The sequence below is a fragment of the Mirounga angustirostris genome, unplaced genomic scaffold (assembly GCF_029215605.1).
Source record: "Mirounga angustirostris isolate CCGP_5_RB_7025 unplaced genomic scaffold, mMirAng1.0.hap1 SCAF_15, whole genome shotgun sequence".
Classification (NCBI taxonomy): domain Eukaryota; kingdom Metazoa; phylum Chordata; class Mammalia; order Carnivora; family Phocidae; genus Mirounga; species Mirounga angustirostris.
In genome coordinates this window covers 90153177-90166034 of record NW_026991723.1, presented here as the reverse complement: position 1 = coordinate 90166034, position 12858 = coordinate 90153177, and the positions used below count along the sequence as shown (strand labels likewise).

The 12858-nt window shown below is 47.2% G+C and overlaps 1 protein-coding gene across 5 annotated transcripts in view; it reads left to right on the top strand.

Moving 5' to 3' along the window:
• AK8 (adenylate kinase 8) overlaps positions 1 to 12858 on the top strand; it is a 115822-nt gene that overhangs the window by 68818 nt on the left and 34146 nt on the right. For all 5 annotated transcript variants that reach the window (XM_045883419.3, XM_045883417.3, XM_064580133.1 and 2 more), the window contains one exon: positions 1831 to 1972. In XM_045883419.3, the coding sequence (XP_045739375.2) occupies positions 1831 to 1972 (142 nt within the window). The remainder of the gene's footprint in view (positions 1 to 1830; positions 1973 to 12858) is intronic.

Below are 12858 nucleotides of genomic sequence, written 5' to 3'. Positions count from 1 at the left end.
TACCTAGGGGACCTCCTTCTCTGCAGGCAAGCCCATTTAAAACCTACAGCACTCTCCTAAAGTCAGATTTAAGCTCAGGTGTTGGATTTTTGAAATTTAATCTGAAAAGTTTGAAATTTAAGGGTCACATATTTTCCCAGAGGCTTCATCCTAGCCATCTGATGGGAATCTGGATAAACTTTAGGAAGGGACGAAAAGCATAACTCCCTACCCCACCCCACCCCAGAGGAAGACCTCTAATGGATCTGGCATCTTTAATGAGTCCATCTACCGGCCTCACAATAGCCAGTGAGGCAGGTGTCACAGAGGACACCGAGGTTCAGGGAGGTCCCACTGCTGCCAAGCAGAGTCCACTGAACCACCAGGCTCTCAGCTCACACTTGCTCTGAGAAAGGAATCCAGGAGAAGTAAGTGGTGAGTTTTCTGGGTTTTATTCTGAGGACTGCCTATAAAAGCAGCAGTATCACAGATCCTTCTGTAGCCCCCTCTCCTCGCCGCCTGCCCAGAGCATGTGCACCCACCTTCCCAGTTTGCAGAAGAGACTGAAGTTCAGAGTGTCAGAGCAGGTTGGGGCAGAACCAGGACTGGGAGGGAGACAGGAGTCAGAGACTGCAGGGGCTGCTGGCCACGGGGAGGGTGACTGCTCATATTCTCCCAGCACTGGGGAGCCACAGCAGGTGTAAGAGGGGAAGAGACAGGATCAGCTGCATCCACTTCTCGCTCATGTTAGGGAGCCAGATGCTCTCATTAGAGCAAAAGCCCTTTTTTGCTCTTTCCTCGAGATTGGTAAAGAAAAGCTGAAAAATGTGAGAAAGAACAAATTCAGGGAAATGGGACTCGCTCAGAATAAAGTTGATGGTCTTTGGTGACAAGGGGGTAAGCAGCGCATCATGGCCATGGAGGAAAGCAGCTGTTTCTGCAGCTCTTACCCCTGTGTTCACGTGGCTGTGGCCTGGGGGCCTTTGGGAAGGTTTCAGACGTGTGTACCAGAGCCACTTGCCCAGCCCGTGGGTGGCTGGTAGGAGGGGGACAGGGCCTCTCCAGAGAAGCCGTCGAACACCCTCATTGCAACTCTAGGAAACCAGCTTGTCAGGGCCACATCCATAGCAAACGCTGGTAATATTTACCAAGTATTTCTTGAAAAATGAGTGCAAAGTGCAGGAAATGCAGTGCAAATTGCTAAAACGCAGTACATCAGCAACACAGGACATTTAATGAGTCTGAGAAGAGAGGTATGAATTTCAGGAAAATGTCAATTGTGGTAATGTAAACAAGAGGCTTCTCGATATCTCATCCTCCATGAGACTGTATTGCAGTCTCTGGTTATAACTAGAGCTGTAATTCTTGAGATTTGATTCTAGACACCATGGAGGGGAGAACTAGAGGAAGGAGGGAAGCAAGTGTTGCTTGTGCGTTGCAAATTAGCGGAGAGCACCCAGGGCACCAACACGGTCCCATCTGAGGAAAGCTAAACCTTCCCCTCGGGGCCTGGGGTGCTGCAAAAACTGGATCCTGGAGGGCTGGGAACTACCCTGGCGGCTGATGGGCATGGGATCTTGTCAAGGTCGGGGAGGGGTCAAGATCAAGGTCAAGGTCACCCAATGCTTTTCCCTTCTCAGGCAGCCGCTCTCCTCCAATTGCTGGGACCTTGGAGGGACCTGTGCACCCGCAGCCTCGTCCACCTAAACCCTACTCTTCACCAGTTCAATCCAGAGTCAAGGACGTTAGGAAACCCATGGGCCGCAGACTGCCGCTATTCCTCAGACCCCTGTTGGGTCAGGAGCGGTGCCCAGGATGACAGAATGACCATTTGCCCTCCTTTCTCTGCAGTCCCTGACAGCATCATCATGAAGGTGCTGAGCCAGCGCCTGAGCCAGCAGGACAGCATTCAGAAAGGGTGGGTGCTGCACGGCTTCCCGAAAGACCTGGACCAGGCACACATGCTGAACAGCCTGGGCTTCCAGCCCAACAGGTAAGCTGTCCCCCTCCAGGGGGGCCACAGCCCCGCCCACACTGCCTCCAGGAAGGTCCCTGCCACTGGGCACCCTCTCCCCAGGGGCTCGGCTGACAAGGTCCATCTGACAGCGTGCGGTTTACAAGAAGCCCAGGAGCTCCTGAAGTGGAAGGTCTCGTAGACACCCCCATTCCCACCCACCGGCGGCATTTGCCCGGTGAACCAGGAGTCGAGCTTGGGTTCAGATCCTGGCTCTCACCTTGCTGGCCCTGAGCCTCCTCACCTGTGAGCCGTAGTCCAGCCAGCCTTGCCTTCCTCAGGGGATTGTTGTGCCAAGGCAATCAACGGGCACTTCCTTCTATTGTTTCCGTACTTTGATTTTGTACATCGGAAACTTTGGTGCATCTGATAGTCATTTTCGTGTGGGTATGCAGTATGAGCCGAACACTTTTTCCCTAAGTTCCAAAACAAGTGTCCAAGGCTGTTGAATATGCTGTGCTTCATCTGTGAACTTGAACTTGAGAACACACCAACATTGTGTATGTTGTGGAGGTAAACGAAGGGGATCCAAAGGAAAGGAAGCACAGGCTCTTTAGCCAGGGCTTGCTCGGGGGAGGGAGTCGCCGCATCGCTTGGGTTTGGCAGAGGCTGGAGGGGGTGGCTGCGGGCATGTCCTGCCGGGGCTGCAGCCTGGGGCAGCGGACCTGGAATTGGGGCGCCCTGTGTGCTCGGCCCGGGGAACATATTTGGCTTTTCTCTGGTTGGTCCTAACCTGACCCTGCTGGTTATCGGGTGGCTCCTGGCTGTTTGGGGTCAATTGTTGCAGAAACTGTGATTTGGCTTACGAGAGTTTTTAAGTTTCCAGGGAGTTGGCATCTCATTGTCTATTTCAACTCTAATTATTAAGTTTTTATTTTAGTGCAGAGTATGGAGAACTTTTGAAGTACAGCCTCTGATTTAAAAAAAAAATTATCGACCTTTATTCTGTGGATGATTTTTCAATAGGTATTCGAAAAGATGGGTCTGTTTTATTTTATTTTTTAGAGATCGAGAGCACATGCGTGGAGAGGGGAGGGGAGGAGGGAGAGAATCTGGAGCAGACTCCACACTGAGCGCAGAGCTCGACGCAGAGCTCGATCTCACGATCCTGAGATCGCGACCTGAGTGGAAATCAAGAGTCGGACGCTTAACCGACTGCACCACCCAGGCACCCCTATTACTGCATCTTTATGAATTCTTCTTGTTCTCTTACTTCCTGCACTTTTTGCTTTATATGATTTGGGGCCAGATTACGCAGTTCCTAAAGGCTTCCGTGAGCCATGTGTTCATTGTGAAAAGTCGTCTTGACGGGAGTGACTGTGACGGAACTGTTACTTAGCCACGTTCACTGCGCCTCCCCTCCTCCTAACAACACTTCACGCCGGTACCCACGAGGCGGATTCGGTATCCCAGTCTCTGTCGCGGCCATACGGGGATGGCGGGGGTCCTGGCCACCGAGGTGCGAGCACACAGCCGTGTGGTTCTTCCAGAAGACTGGCCCTCAGGGGCCAGCTGTGCTGGAAGGATCTCCTTCAGGGTTCTTTTGCCTTTTCTTTCTTATTGTCTTTCCTGAAGTTAATAATCGCTGAAGACTCTCTTCACCTCTCTCCCACGAAGGGAGATTGTCTCCACATCCCCCAATTTTCTTTTTCTTGGTTTACTACCTCGTTTTTGGTCAAGCACATCCATCAGTAGCTTCCCGAGAAAGGTTGCCTGGGAGGTAAATTTTTTGAGACTTGGCACATCTGAACCTACCTTCACACTTGCTGGGTAGTTTGGTTGGGTGAGGAATTAAACTTTTTTTAAAAAAAGATAATTTATTTATTTGAGAGAGAGAAAGAGAGAGCCAGCACGAGTGGGGTGAGTGGCAGAGGGAGAAGCAGGCTTCCTGCCAAGCAGGGAGCCCAGCATGGGGCTCGATCCCAGGACGCTGGGATCATGACCCGACCCAAAGGGAGACACAGGTGCCCTGGGCAAGGAATTAACTAAAGTCACTCTCCCTCTGCAATTTTGAATTGCCGTTAAGAAGCCCAATGCCAGTCTGATTCCTGATCCTTTGTCTGTGACCTTTTTTCCTCTCTCTGGAAGTTGGTAGGATCTTCCTTTTGTTCACAGGGTTCTAAAATTTCACTATAAAATTTCACTCATTTCTTTGGTATGGGTCTAATTTACTCCATTGTACCTGAGGTTAATCTGGGAACCTGTGTCCTTCAGTCCTGGGAAATTCTCTTCAATTATTTTGTTGATAGATTTCTTTTTGTCTCTCCTTTTCTTTCTTTCTTTCTTTCGTTCTTTCTTTTTCTTTCTTTCTTTCTTTCTTTCTTTCTTTCTTTCTTTCTTTCTTTCTTTCTTTCTTTTTCTTTCTCTTTCTTCTTTCTCTTTCTTTCTTTCCTTCCTTCCTTTCTCTCTTTCTTTCTCTCTCTCTCTCTTTCTGTCTTTCTGTCTTTCTCTCTCTCTCTTTCTGTCTTTCTCTCTTTCTCTCTCTCTCTTTCTTTCTCTCTCTCTTTCTTTCTTTCTTCCTTCCTTCCTTCCTTCCTTCCTTCCTTCCTTCCTTCCTTCCTTCTTTCCTTTCCTTTCCTTTCCTTTCCTTTCCTTTCCTTTCCTTTCCTTTCCTTTCCTTTCCTTTCTTTTCCTTTCTTTCTCCCCCCTGTTCTCTGGAACTTATTACTTAGGTATTAGATCTCCTGGACTGGCCCTCTACATTTTTAAAATATACCTTTTTTCTCCTTTATTCTATATCTTTAGTTTTTTGGTCTGCTCATGTGTGTGATTGGTTTTATTTTGTCTTGCTCTACTTTCTCCAGTTCCTCAACTTTCTCTTCCAACCCTTCTATTGCATTTCTGATTGCGGCTGTAGTGTTTATTTTTATAAGTTCAAGAGCTCTTTTTTTGTTCTGTAAATGTTCCTTTTAAAGTTTCTTGATCTTGTCTCATGGATTATTCTATCTCTTGAAAACATTCTTTTTCAAGGAGGCTCGGTTCCCCTCCTACAATGTCTGTTCCTATTGAGGCTGTGTGTGTCTTGATCTCATTCTTTCTCAGTGGATTCTTTTGTTTGATTGATTGTTTTTCAGACATTGGGTTACCCTTGATGGTTTGCTCCTGTGTAAGAGTGGGGGACTAAGACGCTAATGGACAGGTGCATGGGTGGAGCCCATAGACTTTGTCTTCATGGAGAGGTGATCTCCTGGGGCCATCTGTGCAGAACCCTCCATCAAATTCCTCTGTCCTGCTCAGGTTCTGAGCCTCCTGCTGGAGGGGAGAAGCAGGGGGAGGTGGGAAGAGGTGTTGCATGCCCAATGCCATTTGCATATTTTTTACCTATTTCCCCTCATATTGGTACAGATACAGGCTCTCAGCTATGCTTGGCACTCTTCAGCCCAAACAGCCTGATTATACCTCCTCTAGAGAATAAACCTTCCATTTCTACCCAAGTGGAGAAGAGGCATTGGCTCAGCTAGGTGGAGTGAGGAAGGGATCTGGGGCTTAATGCTTTCTGAGATGAGTTTCATCCAATCCTCCTGTGCCTGAGCCTTTTGAGGGTTTGCTGGTGACCCTTGGGTTTTTCTTAGCGTTTCCTGCTGCTGACTTGGGATTTAGCCTCTGTGGGTCTCTGGAGCTGGTTGTCACAGGTCCGCCTGCTTTCCAGCCCCAGATGTTCTGTGGTTGTGTCCCCTTCCTCTGTTCTCTCCATCATGTCAGGTAGGCTTTCCTCTCTTGTCATTTTTTGGGGGAGTTTGGGAGGAAACAGTTTGGGGCATGTTTCCACATGCCTTTCGGACCTGGAACTCAGCCCGTGGTCGCACTTGTGTGGCCCTCACTTTTACTTCCAACTACTTTGCTGCCCTTATTTTTTGTTGTCATGAGGACGGAATGAAATTAAGCTTAGTATTTTTTTATTCAACCTGCTTTTTTATTCCTTGAATAGTTGAAATTATCCCCCTTATTTTTGCCTTTATCACTTTATTTTATGCTTCATTATGGTTTCCTTTGTTTTCCATCTTTTTTTTTTTAAGTTTATCTATTTATTTTTTAGTAATCTCTACACCCGACCCAGGGCTTGAACTCATGACCCCGGGATCGAGAGTCGCACGTTCCTGAGACTAAGCCAGCCAGGCACCCATCTTTTCTTTCTGGTCTGTGTTTTCTTTGACTTCTGTTCTTGAGTTTGTTCTCCTCTCCCCTTCCCAACAATCCAGGCAGGAGGTGCTCTGGCTTGGGTCCTGCTGGTCTCCAGCATGCTTTGCATGTTTCACATATATGGTTGGGCTGTATTTCTCAATTCATCAATTTTCAAATGAAACAGAGTATCTTGACTTTGTCACATGGAAGAGGAAAGAGAAGGTGCTCCCCTGTGTGCTCCTTCCTCACCCCTGCCCGTCCATTCTCCGCTGCAGGGAGGGGGAGGCGGGGACAGCAACGTTCTCAAGTTGTTTAGTCCCAGTCTTTTTGACACGCTTTCTTATTTTTAAGATTACTAAGCGTTTCTTTAAAAAAAAAAAAAAAAGATTTTATTTATTTATTTGACAGAGACACAGCGAGAGAGGGAACATAAGCAGGGGTAGTGGGAGAGCCCAATGTGGGGCTTGATCCCAGGACCCTGGGATCACGACCTGAGCTGAAGGCAGATGCTTAACGACTGAACCACCCAGGCACCCCTACCAAGCATTTCTTTCTAGAAATATAACAATCATGTTGTTTTTAGCAATAGTTACTACACTTGTGAGGTTTTAATTCTCTCTCTTCAAGTGGATTCAGATTTCAACACCAGCTGTTTACAGAATTCAGCCTCCCCATTTACCAATTTTGATTCATCTTTCCTTTGTCTTTTTTTTTTAAGAGTGAGTGGAGGGACAGAGGGAGAGAGAGAACCTCAAGCAGACTCCACGCTGAGCACAGAGCCCAATGCAGGGCTTGATCCCACAACTCTGAGATCATGACCATAGCCCAAACCAAGGGTGTGAAGCTTAGCTGACTGAGCCACGCAGGCCCCCCTGCTCTTTCCTATGAAAGGACTGTCTTTGATTCATTTCAGCCAGGGCGCACACCTGTTAGACTTCCTACCTTCTTCCATATTTGAGAGTGCTTTTCTGTTATCTTTATTTGTGAACAACGTCTGGCAAAGTAAAGCACCCTTCGATCACATTTCTTGCCCGTCAGCATCCCATATTGTTTACACACCATCCTCTGATGTCTCTGATTCTGTAGCAATGCCCGGGGGCAGGGAGATGCTTTTCCGTTGTGGGTCGTGTGCTTCTTCTGTCTGGGTGCCCATGAGGTCTCACTCTCTCTCCCCTGAAGTTCATTTATGCTCGGCAGGCCCTAGTTGTACTTCTCTTGGTGAATTTTTCTGGAATGTTACTTCAGGAGGATATTCTTCTAGTACACATCTTACTATTTTCCTGGTTCACTTGCTTGGTTTTCTTCTCCAGGAAACCAATTATGTATATGTTGGATAGTTACCATCTGTTTTCCATAATTAGGATTTTTTTTCTTTTGTCTTCCTTTTTTTTTTAAAGATTTTATTTTTGGGCGTGCCTGGGTGGCTCAGTCAGTGAAGCGTCTGTCTTTGGCTCAGGTCATGATCCTGGGGTGCTGGGACGGAGTCCCATGTCCGGCTCCCTGCTCAGTGGGGAGTCTGCTTCTCCCTCTGCCTCTGCCCTCCTTGCTTGTGCTCTCTCTCTCTCTCTGACAAATAAATAAACAAAATCTTTTTAAAAAAGATTTTATTTATCTATTTGAGAGAGTGAGAGAGCACATGTGTGCAAGTGTGCAAGCAGGGGGAGGTGCAGAGGGCAGGAGAAATCTCAAGCATATTCTACATCCAGCGTGGAGCCATACTCGGGGCTCGACCCCCCGACCCTGAGATCATGACCTGATCCAAAACCAAGAGTCAGGCACTCAACCGACTGAGGCCCCCAGGTGCCCCTAAGATTTTTTTCTAGTAGCTTTTATTTCTTGTTCTTTTCCTGTCTGTCCTTCATCATAACTTCAACTAATTTCTATTGCATTACTTTCTCATTGCCCCTAGCTTTTCATTTCTGTAATGCTTTCATGTTTCCCTTCATTTTGCCCCTTAACTCTCTTAGCTTTCATTCATTTCCCCTTTGATTTCTTATGTCATCGAACCTGTTCTTCCTAAATTATGCTGAGTATTGATAAATCTTTATTGAAAACGTGCTCATGTTTCCTGGAGTAATTTTTCTTCCAAAGGGTATTCATTGTCTCTCTCTATTTTCCCCCTTTTTTCTTTTCTTTTTTTTTTTTTTTTTAACTTCTATGACCCTTTTTGGCAGCATCTATCTGTGGGTCCCAAGATGGCTATATTTTGCAAACTGTTTGTCTTTGAATAACAGGCCTGTCTTTGGCCTAAGAAGAGCGTGAGTTGGTATATTAGTTTTGTTTCTATGGCTGCTATAACAAATCCCTACAAACTTGGTGGCTTTGACAACACAGATTTATGGTCAACCAGTGCTACAGGGCTAAAATCGATAGTCTGCAGGGCTGCGTTCCTTCTGGAGGCTCTGCGGAGGATCCGTTTCCTCGCCTTTTCCAGCTTATGGAGGCTGCCTGCTGCCCTTGGGTCTTGGATCTCTTTATTTCCAAAGCCAACAACGTTGTACACGCTGATCCCTTTCTGTAGTCACATCTCCCTCTGGCCAGAGCTGGGGACTTTTCTCAGGTTTTAAGGACCAATGTGATTCGATTGGGCCCCCCAGGAAATCTCGATTTCTCTGAGCCCTGAGGGAGGAAACGGCCGTTTTATTTATTGACTCTCTCACAGTGCCCGGACAGCAAGAACGACAGGGGAGGGCGCGGTGTTTCTTCAGAAGCACACGGGGAAGAATATTCAAGAACCTCTTTGATTTAGGGCAGGCTTGCACTATTTCTCCATTCAGCACGGAATAAAATCAGTTTCTAAAGACTTAGTAAACAATGCTAATTTAATTTATTTGACCCCAGTGCAGAGGACAAGCAGGGAAAAAAAGATGTTTGTTTACAACACAGATTTAATCCTGCACGCTGTTTTAATCACCTTTCCGTATTTCCCTCCCATCACCGAGGGTGTGTTCTCTCCTCCTCATATCTGACTATCCCATTCCCCCCACCTTAGCTTTCAATTAACATTTTTATGATTAATTCAGAAGGTAATTTTAGCCATAAACCTTCAAGTCCAGATATAGGCTAAGAAAGCGAGAAATACTCTAAAATGAGCCCACCTGGCACTGGGATGAATATCAGGGCTGTAATTCTGGTTCGGTTACGATGCCAATTATAAAGCACTCTAGCTGTGGTATTGCTGTTTTTGACACCAGGAGGAAATCTTGACAGAATTATAGCCTAGAAATCAATCTGGGAATACGATACAGAAATCTATAATTCAGATATGAAAACAATCTACAAAGGCTCTTTTTTTTTAGGAGGGTTTGATGAAATTAGATTAAATTTACATATATATCAATTTTATTATTAAAATATATTCATGCTGGTAAATAGAGTTATTGGAGAAGGAGAAGCTGCTCTGTGTTGGACACAGAAATAGACCTCTCTGGCTTATTAGAAAACAAAGTTATTGTCTTCTTGTCAAATATAAATCTCTTCTCAGAGCTAATAAATGGATAGTGTTCAAACGCAATGTTTTGTTTGACTCCTACCTCATAAACCCATGGCACATAATACTAAATTATATTCCACCATGCAGTATCAATCTCTGGATTCCAACATCGCGGGGTGAGGGAAGCCAACCAAGTAATTGATGTGTTGCAAAGAAGGAGAAAAAGTTATTTGAGAACAAATAAAATGGGCTATAAAGTTTGTTTAAACATAATAATAGTAAAAAAAAGGGGGGGGGAAGAAGAGGAAGAAGAAAGAAACAAAGAAAGAACTATCCCAGGCTGCATCCAGAAAACCTGCCCTCTGCCTAGCTGTAAAATAATTCATTTCATGCTGCAAGTTTGTAGCACGGTCGTTTCCTTTAAAATTAATGTTTACTATAGAGAGGGAGTATAGGATTCTGATTGATGTTGGGAACTTTGCAGTGTATCAGACAGGCTGGGTTTTTATGCACCCTCCTTCCCCTCAGTGCCGCAGGGAGGGGCGGGGCAAGCTGTGGCCTTGACCGCCCCACCCCTTGCACCGTGGCTGGGCGGCCAAGGTCCCGGTCCTGTCCTGTCCTGTCCTGTCCTGTCCTGTCCTGTATTGTCTGAGGGCACCGCCTGCCAGAGGTCAGAGCTGCCGCCGCATCTCTCCCAAATCCCTGGGGAAGAGAGTAAAGGAGGGGATCCTGGCTCAGCCTGTCTCCCTCTTTCTCAGGGGACTAACTTTGGGGACTAGAAAGAAATCACCTAAGGGCCAGATTTCAGATTAGTTCCTTTGTGTCCCAGTTCGTTTTGTGCAAATTGGAAACTGCTCCATGGGTTCCTTTGAGAGTGTGGTGCTTTGGGATTTTTTTTCATTATTATTTTTTAAACTAGATGGTTGTGATGTCCCATGTCCAGAGGAGCTCAGAAGAGGTTGGGTTGTCCCTGGGAGGGCAGTGACCCATCTCCGCTCCTTGCCTTTGGCTCCCACCTGGTTCTGGGTGTGTTGTTGGCTTTTGCTAAACACACAGCCCTTTCCTCCACGGAGTGGGAGGGCAGACCACCGAGGGGAGCAGGGCTGGCCAACACCAGCGCCATGCCAATAGGAGCTGGGAATCCCAAACCCAAGTGCAGCCTCTGGAAGCTTTTCAGATCTCTGGGGGCCAGGCGCTTAAAGCCAGCCCCGGTGGCTGTGGCCAGGACATCTCTGCTCGGTGCTCAGGCCGGTCCCAGGCTACTCTGCTAGTACTGCCACGAATCCCCTTCTTTCTTCCTCCTCTTGTTCTCCTGTCCCCTCGTCTGGAATTGTCATCCTCATCCTGACAAGAATGATGATGATATCTGAGTGCCAATTGCATGCCTTCTTTACATCTCACTTAATCCATCAACAGACCCAGAAAGTAGGCTTGTTCGGTAAAAGGCACTTGGCTTGGAGAAGCATCAGACGACATAGAAGAGACCAGGCTTGAACCAGCTCTTTGCTCTGAACCGTTACTTTGTATCCTTTCTGCAATGTGATTGGCATTTATCCCAGCTGCCTAGCTTGAAAAAGCTACCTTTAATCTCAGTTTTCCTATCTGTCAAGTGGGGCAATAAACTCTGCTCTTTCAACCTTCTGGCAGCACTGTCCTAGAAAGTAAATGGAATGAGTCTCTGTGTGATTTATAATTGGAACGTGCTGTTCGGATACAGGAAGCCGCTGTGAGCTGGCTCAGTTTGTGGTCCCCAACAGCTTCTCCTGGTGGGGCAAACTCTCATTCAAAATGTAGGACCGAGTTTCCCCTTCCATTCTCAAATGGGTATGCTGTAGATTCATCTACACGGTCAGAGGCGTGAAAACATGTATGGTAGTCACTCATGTGATTTTGAATTCCTGTTACATAAAAAGAAGCCAAAATGGCAAATATACTCGGAAGGATGACCTTCAGGGACTAGTTGCTGTATCTACCCATAATGAGTTGGTACATATAACTTACTGTACCTAAAAATGTTTTTTTCTCCAATAACAATCTTCCCCACGGAAGACCATTTAATGACTCGGGGTGGGCTGATCTCGGGGAAGGTGAGTCCTTAGTCAGCTGGTGCCATGTGCGATAGGAGAACAACCCAGAAATAGACCCAGACACAGTCTCCCTTTTGTCCAGAAGACCTTCGTGGGGCCAGGCAAGCTGGAAAATCACAGTTAGGGCCTTTAATGGTGTCAATACACTTCTGCCAAATGCTGGTTTGATTTCTTGGTTTTGATGATGTTAAATTTTAGAGAATGGAATAAGATGGAATAAGATGGCATCATGAAAGTAAAAAACTGAACGGGCACGTCATTTCTCGGCCAGAGCTCTCTAATTTGATTTCAAAGCTTGTTCTTTTGAGTTCCGTGTGACACTCTGCTCGGGGACAGCACAAAGAAACCCTTGGATAATGGCTTTGCCTTTCCTAGCGTGTTCCAAAGTGAGAAGGATGCTCCAGTCTCTTGGGGGGACAGCAGTAGGACCCGAAAACAATTAAAATGCGAGATAGAGGGGATTTCTTGCCTTCCTCCACTCTCTCTTTTTTATTATCACTTGGTCCTTCCAGGAAGCTCTCATATCCCTGCAGCTGATCCTTACGTGGATTAGGGATAATAAACAGCCCATTAATGGAGGCCTGAACCAGGAAATGGAGTTGGCATCAGCAGCACAATTCCGTGGCTGACTGAGGTTAATAACTCCATTACTCCAGCTCTGTGCTGAGCTGGCCGACGAGCAGCACGTTAGCCTTCTCTTACTCCTCATTAATTGAGCTAATAGAACCCGAGTGACCCTGCCGCGCTGCCGTGGTCTGAGAGTTTACCCGACATGGGCTGGAATACATATCATTCCCCGTGTGCTCTGCGGGCGCCTTTGTCTTTGGAAGCCAGATCTCTCTTAAGGCCTGGTTAGCCGCCAGACCCGTCCTGGCAGCAGAGTTGCTGCGCAGCTGTCCGCACCGGGTCCCCAGGTCCTGCCGACTTTGTTCCCCGGGGGCGGTGTGGCGAGGGCCTGCCCCTCAGGCAGGGGCTGCTTGGCTTTAGGGCTTTGGCTTCAAGCCCCACAGCTTTGGCGGAAGTAGCGATGGTCTCAACAGGGTGTCTGGGGTCAAGGGCGAAAAAGAAAGTGTGGCCTGCCTGGGTGGGAGTAGGCACGGACCACAGCCTTGCCTCTCTGGCTGTCCTCTGCCCTGCGACACTGGACAGCTGCCTCTTCTGTGCCCATCTGCCTGCCCCCAAGGTGCCTGACAGTTCTTGGCACGGGTCTGACCACCCTGCTT